The sequence below is a fragment of the Malania oleifera genome, chromosome 8, assembly GCF_029873635.1.
Source record: "Malania oleifera isolate guangnan ecotype guangnan chromosome 8, ASM2987363v1, whole genome shotgun sequence".
Taxonomy (NCBI): Eukaryota; Viridiplantae; Streptophyta; class Magnoliopsida; order Santalales; family Ximeniaceae; genus Malania; species Malania oleifera.
In genome coordinates, this window is record NC_080424.1 from 102,708,126 (window position 1) to 102,719,528 (window position 11,403).

At 34.3% G+C, this 11,403-nt stretch overlaps 1 protein-coding gene across 1 annotated transcript; it reads right to left on the minus strand.

Annotated features, from left to right (window-relative positions):
• Nucleotides 1–9,790: 9,790 nt before the first annotated feature.
• LOC131161415 (snakin-2-like) lies at nucleotides 9,791–10,913 on the minus strand. Its single transcript, XM_058117164.1, has 3 exons — nucleotides 10,608–10,913; nucleotides 10,352–10,403; nucleotides 9,791–10,141 (listed from the first exon to the last, which is right to left on the minus strand). Exons 1-3 carry the CDS (start codon nucleotides 10,665–10,667, stop codon nucleotides 9,960–9,962), a joined length of 294 nt encoding a protein of 97 aa, XP_057973147.1. The 5' UTR covers nucleotides 10,668–10,913; the 3' UTR covers nucleotides 9,791–9,959.
• Nucleotides 10,914–11,403: the final 490 nt, after the last annotated feature.

Consider the following 11,403-nt stretch of genomic DNA (forward strand, 5'->3'; position numbering starts at 1 on the left):
CTGGTCTTCTCTTCAATTAATGACTCTTTACGTATTGTTTTCTTTATCATCGTAAGTTCATCAAAAGTCACATCCCTGCTTAAAATTAATTTTTTTTGTCTCTAGACACGAAAGATGGTATCCTTTGACTTCTACACTTATCCCCAAGAATATTTCTTTCTTGGCTCTTGGATCCAACTTAGATTCTTCAACATAATAATAAGTCATAGTATCAAATACTTGTAAAGAATTATAATTACTAGTAGGCTTTCCAGACCATACCTCATAGGGTGTTTTTCCCCTATTGCAGATGATAGTAGACGATTGATAAGATGACACGCATATCTAACAGCCTCAGCCCAAAACCTTTTGTTTAACCCAGCATTAGACAACATACATCGAACTTTCTCCAGTAAAGTCCAATTCATGCGCTCTGCCACCCCATTCTGATGTGGTGTATCTCGATCTGTGAAGTGTCGGGCAATACCTTCATCCTAACATACCTTCATAAATGGGTCAGTCGTGTATTCACCACCATTATCTGATCTAAGCCGTTTAATCTTTCTGCCAGTTTGAGTCTCAACTAATTTTTTCCACTTAAGGAAAATATCACACACTTTATTTTTATGCTTCATAGAATACACCCAAAATCTTCTGAAAAAATCATCAATGAAAGTGACAAAATAATGCATACCACCTAACGAAGCCGTTTTTGTGGCCCCCCATATATCTGTATGGATGTATTCTAAAATACCTTCAGTCTGGTGGATAACAGTGCCAAATTTCACTCTAATATGTTTTTCCAGAATGTAATGCTCACAAAATTCAAGTTTGCACACGTTTACACCCTTTAATAAACCTCGCTTAACTAATTGTTGCAAAGATTTTTCTCCTACATGTGGTAATCGCATATGTCATAACCTAGTTGTATCTGAACCTGCATCTTTTTTAGAAACAACGGCTGCTAAGCTAATAACTGTACTACCTATAAATAATACAAGTTATTTTTCCTTATTCCTTTCATCACCAACAACGCACCTGATTTAATCTTTAAGGTTCTATCTTTCAAAGTGATAGTGAACTCTTTAGATTTTAAGGCACCCAATGAAATCAGATTTTTCTTTAGGCTTGGAACATACCTAACATTAGTCAAGGTCTTAAAAGTTCCATCTTGACATTTCAACTATATTGATCCTATTCTAGTTGTTTTACAAGTATTATCATTTCCCATAAAAACAACCCCACCATCTAATTCTTCACAATTAGAAAACCATTCCCTATTGGGACACATGTGATAAGAACAACTAGAATCCAAAATCCACTCACCAAAATAATGTGACGAAGATGTTCCAACAAGAGAAAAATCTGACTCACTTCCATCATCATTGGCTATATTGGCATTAGAATGCGCTTTGCCCTTATTCTTCGGCTGTAATTTAGGGGCAATCTTTCTTCCAATGCCCTCTCTCATGACAAAAGGCACATTCATCTTTAGTAGGTCTCTCACAAGATTTACTCCTCCCATGAGATTTACTCTTCTTTCTAGGCATACGATTCTAAGAACGACACATGTGATAGGAACAACTAGAATCCAAAATCCACTCACCAAAATAATGTGACAAAGATGTTCCAACAAGAGAAAAATCTGACTCACTTCCATCATCATTGACTATATTGGCATTAGAATGTGCTTTGCCCTTATTCTTCAGCTGTAATTTAGGGGCAATATTTCTTCCAATGCCCTCTCTCATGACAAAAGACGCATTCATTTTTAGTAGGTCTCTCACGAGATTTACTCCTCCCATGAGATTTACTCTTCCTTCTAGGCATACGATTCTGAGAACGTCCCCTTATTGTTAGTACTTCTATTGTTTCCTTATGGATCCTCTGATCCTTCTTTCTGCATTCATTACTAATCAATGTAATACAAATAACATCATAAGTAATATTTATATTTCCCATACAATAAAGTGGTGGTCAAATATCACGCCCCGGACCTAGAAATGGGACCTAGGGGTGAAAAGTAACCTAACCTGTCCTTGTATCAAACAAATAATCCATAGATACAGCACAAAGGATGAAGGTCCGGCCCCGTGGGGTTCTCAGGTACCCTAAACACATCCAAATACAATCATATATGCAGCGGAAAAAGGTTATTCTATGTAATAACCAAAAAAAAAATGAATAATAATGATGGTAATTTAGTTAGTATCAAAACGAAAGTATTTCTCTGTTAGGATCCTTGATTCTATGTTTGATGCCTAAGAAAGACCTTGTCTAAGTGAGTGCTCAGAGACCATTGCGGCTCAGTCGCTCCCTGGAGGTCGGTCTAGTTAAAATGGAATTTTATAGGATAAAACAGGGTAGACACTGTTTATATATGTAAATAAGTACATAAAATAATGTTTTGACTGACATAATTTGTAAAAATATACGAAAAAATAATAATAATTTAGGTATCCTATGCGGGGCCCACAAAACTGTATGGGGCTCACATGAGTCCCGAAGCCATATAGAGGTTTACACGAGTCTCGAAACTATGTAGGACGCATAAAATCGTATGAGGATTATTCGAGTTACGTAGGATCCATTTAGGTCTCAAAGTTGTGTGGGGCCCACAATACCATGCGGGGCCCACATGAGTTTTTAAAATTCAAATTTAATTCTTATTCAAAAATAAATAATAAAATAAATAAATATTAAAAATAGTTTAAAAGTAGTAACAATGATAATAATAATGATTAAGAAAAATAATAAAATAATAAAATAATTAATTAACTAATTGATTAATTAATTAGGTAAGTAATTAATTAAAAATTTATTTAATGGGAATGGTGGCAACCACTCCCACATGGCCTCCATCCCTATCTCATACTCAACCCATACCTTGCCCATCCTTTACCCATTCTTTAATTTTAAAAAAATTATAATTTCACCCCTTTCCCCACACTTTTACAAATTTCATTTCTTCCCCAAAATTTTCCTATAAATAGGGAGCTCTCAACCTTCATTTTTCACAACAATTTTCCAAGGAAGAGAAGGATTAGTGAGTGAAAGAATTTGTGGTGGAGAGAGAATTTTGGAGTAAGTTCTCACTCACCCACTCTTTCCAATCACATCTCTTAGAGATAGTTACAATGTTCGTAGCACAAGGTAAAAGAAGAAGGTAAGTAAATTTGATTATGTTAGTTTCTTTTTTATTTAAAATTCATACCCAAGTTTATTTTGTAAGTAAATTTCAATTATGTTACTTAGTTCCATAAAATTTCCACGAGTTTATTTTTACGTATATTTAATTATACCAATTCTATCTTTAATATACTTGTATTTATTTTTGAGTTAAAAAATGTTATAATCCCCTTGGGTAAATTTTCAGCATTTCTTTTTATAAAAAAAAATTATATATATTTTTAACACAAAAATTGTGTGGCATGAGTTTATTTTTATGTTGCAATTTTTATGAAAATATGAGTAAAGATAAGATTTTTACAAGATTATTTTAAATTACATAAATTATAATAAGATAATTTTCAAACCCTTTATGGCAAAGTAAGTTCAAAGTTACAGATGCTCGGTACCGCAACTTAAAGTTTAAACGAATTAAAATGTACCCACACTGTTTACAGAGTGTTTGTTTATATTAGTGGATTTCTCCTGAGTGCACACCTAATTCCGAATCAGGACTTAATAAGGAAAATCTCACTTAAAGTTTACGTACGTTGATTTAGTTTGGTCGGCCAGCCAGCTAAGTCCAGTATTCGGACCACACAACTCAGTCATGGGGGTAAACATAACTTATGACAAATAGGCCTAAGGGTGATTTTTACAATATGTGTTTATACATATTTAATTACGTGTACAAAGTTACTGATGATTTGAAGGAAAAGTGTAAGTTTACATGAAAAAGATCATTCTAGTGCTTAAATGATGATCTAAGGAATATGTATAAGGAAAAGTATATGTATGTTTATCATTAAATATTTTTACAGTTTTAAAGTTAAAAGTTTAATTTAACAGTTATAGTATATGATTATAAAATTTTATTGTTGTAATTAATGGTAAAAGTTTTATGTAGTAATTTTTAAATTAATATTTATTCTAAAAGCAGTATTGAAGTTATAGAATTAAATATTGTTTTACGAAATTTTTTAAAAACTCATTTTGGCCACACACTAATAATAATTGTATTTACTTACTGAGCGTCGTCTCACTCCAATCATATTTTTATTTCAGATAACTCTGAAGGGCATGTCGGAAATCAGGCTTAGCAAGCATACGGGTGGGGATTAGAAAAATAAATATTGATTAGAAATATTAGTATGATTTCAGATATTTATGTTTGTGTAATTTTTCTTCTTTTGAAATAAATGATTGTAATATGGATAATTAGAGCTCTGGTTTAATAATAATTGAGTTTATTTACTTCCGCTGTAAATTAGTAGTAAAAAGTTAATATCTCAGACCTTCGGGGTTGGGGTATTACATTCTATATATACATATGCAGTACCATACCAGAGTCTATACAAGAGCTGACATAAGGCTCTATCAAAACGTACAAACGAGTGCCCACACACATCTCAAAATGGCAACCCACCAAAATACAGTCCTAGCATTTACCCACTGCTAAACGCAGTACACCGGCCACTACGCTCCCTACACTAGGACGCTAGTTTTGGTTACTCGAAGGACCTGTAAAAATGTACGTATATCAGGGATGAGACACCTCTCAGTAAAGAAGAACACAGGTTATATCGGTGTGTGGCATTTGAGTGTTATCATGATGCAACATACACGCAGTTAAATGCAATTTAGTACTAGTTTATACAGTGCATACACGCACACATACACATACATATGATCAGAAAATCCTGGTGTCGTCACACCCTTCGGCCCGAAGTCGGCCCGTGACACACGACGTTGGACCTTAGCCAACCCGCGAACACGGCGCCACCGGCACATGGCTAGTCCCCGACTCCCATGGTATCGTACCGGCGCTAACTGGTGGATCCACACCCTTCGGCCTGATCTGCCGGAATAGGCTCACGTCCTCGGATATAGAACCAGACACTCTCCGTACCCGGAACAATTTTGGAACCGCATTCCTACTAGCATTTCAACATATTACACACATGCATGCTCATATAACCAAACAAACCACACTCATTTGGTAATCTAAATCATGGTTTTTCAAACACATACAGTTTAAACAAGTCAAGGCATGGCCATCCCAATAATCTAGTATAAATCAACATATATGCTCGGTTTTCAACAAAACCAGGGATGCAGCCCGTCGCTTCCTTTTCCCAAAACTATAATAATGAAAAACCCATAGTTTTCCTAGTTAGATCCCCCCAAATGAGTAGCCAAAACACATACAGGACCATGGACCACAGTTCCACTGAGTCCGATTTCAAAAATAATCAATATAAACATAGTCTCCTTACCTTTTCCCCGAATAACAAATCCTGAACTCAAAGGTCCCTGAACAGTGAACCGAGTTCCAAAACCTACAAATCACAGTACAGAATATACTCACAAGACTATTTCCTACAAAACTACCAGATCAGAATTGAAAACCGAGTCTTACCACAATTTTTCGCCAAAACCCAAAAATCTCTGAAATGAGATTCCAATCCATAAAACTTGTAGAGAATCCTTCCACAATCCTCGTGGTAACTTCAGATTCACGATTCCAGCAACGATTGACGAAGAAATCTAGAGAGAAGGAGTGTAAAGAGAGTTCTAGAGAGAGAGAGAGAGAGATATTTGAAGTTTCTTAATGAAAAAGTAATGACAATTCTATTTATATCACCTTTGACCTTGGCAAACTCGTCGACGAAATGGTGCCTTCGTCGATGAGGCCGTATAGTCTTCTCGTCAACGAGACGGGGAATTCGTCGACGAATCTTGATATTCCCGGTTTTTCGAAAGTCCTCAGCTTCTCCTCGTCGACGAGTCTCTGAATTTCGTCGACGAGAAGGACAAAAACTTCGTTGATAAAATCTTACTTCGTTGACGAGGCCTACTCTTTTACCAAAATGCCCCTCTCTTTAAATATTTAAACCCACTTATCACGGTTCGGGTTCCTACATCAAATGTTCATACTCATCAAGAAGAGAATTCAGTAACAATATGACTTTATCCTTATCTTTCACTTTTTCATCCAAATTTAACAAATCGGCCAAAATTTTATTGAAAACATTTATGTGGTCATTAATCGAAATACTTGGTTGATACTGGAAGCGAAACAATTTCTTTTTCAAATAGAGCCGATTTTCCAAAATCTTGGTCATAAATGTATCTTCCAATATCTTTCATAATTTCTTTGGAGATATCTCCCTCATGACACAATTTTTCTGATTTTTAGCGAGACACAGTCGAATCGTACCACATGCCTGACGATTGATCTTTTTCCAATTTCTGTCACTCATATCTACTAGTTTATTATCCAAAGCAATACTAGTTCTTGTTGATATTGCTATATACAAAAATTATTGGTACCATCAAATTTCTCCACCTCAAACCGAGCATTAGCTATCGTCTTCAATAATGATGTCAAAGCTGAAGGGCTTGGAGTTCGTGTGGACAGAGTTTCTTCTACTGCTGCACTAGTTTCTGCCATCTTCTATATATTTAATAACAAACAACAAAACAAAAGGCCTAGGATGAATAGTACGTACCAACTGTGTCTACTATGTTTTATCTTATAAAATTTCACTTTGACGAGGCTAACCTCTAGGGAGCGACTGAGCCATAATGGTCTCTTAGCACTCGCTTAGACAAGGTCTTTCTTAGGCATCAAACATAGAATCAATGATCCTAACAGAGGAACACCTCTATATCCACACTATTCAACCTAGCTCTGATACCAATTGTTGTGTCGAGCACCCCACTTATGCCAAATACCAATACTACAACTATTGTTATTGAATATATAAGAAACTAAAGTAATGGAGAAACTAATAATAAAACAGTAAAAAGAACAAGACAAGAAATTAATGAGGTTCGGTATAGAATTACCTACGTCCTTGAGCACCAACGATCAATCCACTACTTCTTGAATAATACAAATGAAGAGTTGAACTCTTTATTAATCTTCAACCTCAAGTCCAAAAAATATTTCTCTCCAATGTGGGACAAGTAATACAAAAAATTCAAAACAACTTTTTATACTAATGAGGAACTATTCTACCAATGTGAGATAGAAAACAACACCTCCGACACAATTGAGTTGCCTTTTTAGTTGCCTTTTGAAAATGCCAATTCCCTCATTAATTGAAGACGAATCTTTAACACATATTATATAATTTAGTATGCGTCAAAGATAAAAAGGACACAACAATTATTTTTTAAAATCTCATCTGGCATATTGACAATAAATTAATGAAATAACACAACTAGCTTAAAAATATAATATCAAAAACAGATTTTTAAATGCCAAATATCAAAAAATAAAATAAAAAATTGTACCTTTTATTTTATTTTATTTTGACAAATAAGAGATTGATTGGGCACGCATGGATTGCAAAACTTTTTAGGGGCATTTTCCTCGTTGTTTAGAGATAAACCTAAACGATGACTCCCCCAACCACCGTCTGATTGCCTAGTGGACCCCATGCATGTATGCGAATGCTATCACTTCATTTTGAGGTTGGAATTCGAATTTTATGAAATTTAATTAAATATCAATTGAATATCGCTTTATATTTTATTTAAGTTTGTATATACGAGAAAAATTATATATATTTGTTGACAAAAATGTAACTTGGTGTTTTTTTTTTAATAATGCGAGAATTTCAGCTATTATCGCGTCACTTTGAACAATATGGTGCGACGCCAAATCCAAATGGTGAAAATCATTCGCATATTGACGCACCACTGGTAATTCATCGGTATAATACTTCAAAAGAGGAATCAAACTCATGACTTTAGAATTACCAAAGTCACAAGTCACTTTTATCACTTGGTATTACCTGGATTCAATTAAGAAAGGAAAATTAGGCCATTTTAGAAGATCAATGTCGTTATTTGTTGGATTCCTTGAACGGATGAAATTACATCAAATAAGAGGTCCTGCCATACTATGGGAAGGTTTTATCATGTAAGACTCATATGAGACACTCACTATTTGAAGTGATTTTGTTGGTTCGGGAGCTTGGATTGGAGGACTAAGGTGGTCCTCCATGAAATTTTTTTTTTTCTAATTAACATAAATATTAATATTTTAATATACATTGTAAATATTGTATAGTTAAAAAATAAACTAATTTTTAATTAATATTAACCATTTAATATTTTTGATATTTTAAATTAATAAATTAATAAATATTTTTTTAATTAATATTTTTAATTCCCATATTAATTGTTTCTAGTTCAAATTTTAGATATTTCCCATTTAAAAATTAATTAAAACTCTATAAAATTAATATCTTTAATCAACATTTTATATATCTTTTCTAGTACAAAAATTAATATTTATGCTAATTTAAAATTTTAATTATATTTTCTCAACAATTTATTATTTTAAATATATTAATAGAGTGCGATTATATTATATTATAGGAGCATTAATGTTCAAAAGTTAAAATAGTAAAAAGATAATTTGATCTAAAAATTAGAATTCTGACAAAACTTACTCATGGGATAAAGCCAATGAGAGTAAAATATCGATGTTTCGGATTCCTATTATTCTCAAGAATGTGAAAGCATATGGGTCAGGTCAAATCCTCATGTCCAAACAAACATGGGAATGTAATGTCATGAACATCATATTTCGAAGAATCTTGAAAAATATTGCAAAACAAATATACGTTAAAATGTTATATGGGCAAAACATCATCGCATATGTGATAGTTATAATTGTAATGAAGTTTTTATATTTCAAAATTTTAAATTAGTTCTTCATAATCTAAACGTGGTTCAAGGATTGCCCTAATTTCAGCCTAGTTTTTTTCTCTTGGTTCTCTTTTTTTTTTTTTTGTGAAAAAAAAAAAAAAATACTGTTGCATTGAATCATCCTAATTATATGAGAATACATAATGTGATTGTGGGCTACTGATATAAATGCCTACCTAAAATTCATTAACTTGTGTACTCTGTATTATTGCAAACCTTGTTTCATCACAAAGCTTGCATGCATAAAAAAAAAAACTAACAAAAAAATGTCACCTCCTCCCATGCATAAATTTCATCTTTAAAATTTTAGTGCCAAAGGGTCTGATGAATTGATTGATTTTAAGATACCTAACTTTACAACGTTCATCACATATAGACTTAAGATATAGGATTTAATCTCATATATATATATATAGATGAACCAATTTTAAAAACTCAAATTAACAATTTATCTTAAAGCTGGACAACGTTAAAAGGATCACACATAATATTGTGCCTTAATCATGACAATGATTAAATTTTTCCATGGACATGAGTGGATTATAAGACTTCCTGATGATAGGATATTTGTATTCGAATTTTCATGGAGGCTATTTCTTGACTTACTAAGGAGTTGGGACACCGGTGAGTGCTTCTCTAATTTGGTGTCACCTAAGAGGGTTCCAAAGGTTTGTCTAGATTAATACTTTTGAGTTATGAAAAAAATAATAATAATCTCAACCAAAAATTTGATTTTAAATTCAAGTTTAATTGACAATCAATTTTTTATATACTTTTCGTTTTTGAAAACATTATTTAACATATGATGTTAAATAAAAAAAATTATTTAACATACAGATTTTGTGATTTGAATTTAAACTGTATTTGAGAATTTAAATATAACTCCAAACATTTGATGATTGAAAAGGTGGCAATATGTACCTAAAACATTCCTCATTAGATAACTTATCTTGTGATTTGTGTCTTGTCAACAGTAATCTCAAACATTTATTTGAATCCCAAATTAAATAAATTGACAGCGGCGGAGCCGTCGTGCCGTTTCGATAATCTGTTGGGGAATGACTAAGGTAAAATGGGAGTGGCTTCTAAGGGCACTTGCGCTGGTTGCCGTGGGTTTTCATGTTGGCGTAGCAGGGACAGGTGTCGAGGTTGCCGGAAGTACCGGGAGGGACGCAGTTGCAGCGGCCACAGCAAGTTCCGCAGGCTCTCTGGCACAGATTCGGCCTCGACGATAACCGGCACCTGGCAGAGCATGCCGCCCCACAATCTGCCGGATCGGAATCAAAACAACACGTCGATGATTAATAATAATAATAATAATAATAATAATGTTTATTATATTTATATACATGCATATATGGTGCGTAGGTTGAGACTGAGTAACATAAAATTATTTAATATTAGCCAGCGGAATTAAATTAATTAAATCGGTCAAACCAAATGGATAAATGAATTGAAAGGGTGTGTATGTGATTACCGATATTAGGTCCCACCGGAGAACCAACCTGGGCGGTGGCGTTGTTGATATTCTGCAAATCAATGAAAGCAAATTATATACACTCCCATATATGTATTCTGGCTCAAACATCACCGTTAATTTTACAAATGATTTGCGTAGCCCTTAATATCATAATTTGTTGAAAATTCAGAAGAATCTGAAATGGTTATTGGTATTGTGCATGTTACAGGAGAAATTAATGGCGTGTGAAGAAAGGAGAGGGAGAGTTAATTACAAGAAGAGAGAGGAGGAGCAGAGCATTGATGATGATGATAAGGGCCTTGGAAATCGCCATTGCCAGCAATTAAGCTCGCTGGAAATATGAATTCGATAGCTAGGTAGTACTGTATCTTTGAAGTAAGCTGAAGAAGAAAAGAACTGCTAGCTAGTGGTGGCAATGAAGAGAAAGAGAAGAGAAAGTGAGAGTCGTTATGGTAAAAGATGATGAGAGGTTTGGTTTTTATAGGGCATGCAGGTGGTATGGAGGACAGGTGGTGGGGGAGAATTAAAAGTAGTAGAATGAATGCATGCAAAGCTGGCGGGGGGAAATGAAAGGGATAACGTTCAAAGGAGGCGGCTCCGCGGTGACTACCCCATGATTAATGCTTGCCCTCTGTGTGTGTGTGTGAGAGAGAGAGAGAGAGAGAGCATATATATACTTGTCAATTAAGGAAACTAAAGTGTGACACAGCTAGAAACAGCTGCATGCCATTTTTAACTCTCATGCATAAATGCAAGAGCCTTGCCCCGTCCACTTCCCCTTCACGGGGATAGATCTACCTAGCCAGCGCATTGCTTCCCGCTTCAATAATCATCATGCGCTCTCTCTCTCTCGCTCTCTCTCTAACACGATATTTTCTCTAGGTTCTGAAAACCCAAATACTCAAATGTACAACGTTATACTGCGGGATGGGAGACAAATACGTTACAAAATTAATTATAATATTAATACATTAACAAAAGCAATTGGTTGCACAGCTGGCACCATGCGCCAACCTTTAACGCCTCCAAGGGGTCCACCAAGACGAGGA

Bases quoted from the DNA above. Each gene is read 5' to 3' on its own strand.
- LOC131161415 (XM_058117164.1), bottom strand. From the start codon at position 10,667: ATGGCGATTTCCAAGGCCCTTATCATCATCATCAATGCTCTGCTCCTC. The intron at 10,404-10,607 runs GTAATTAACTCT...ATTGATTTGCAG, and splicing joins TGCTCCTCCTCTCTCTTCTT to AATATCAACAACGCCACCGC. The intron at 10,142-10,351 runs GTAATCACATAC...CCGATCCGGCAG, and splicing joins TCCGGTGGGACCTAATATCG to ATTGTGGGGCGGCATGCTCT.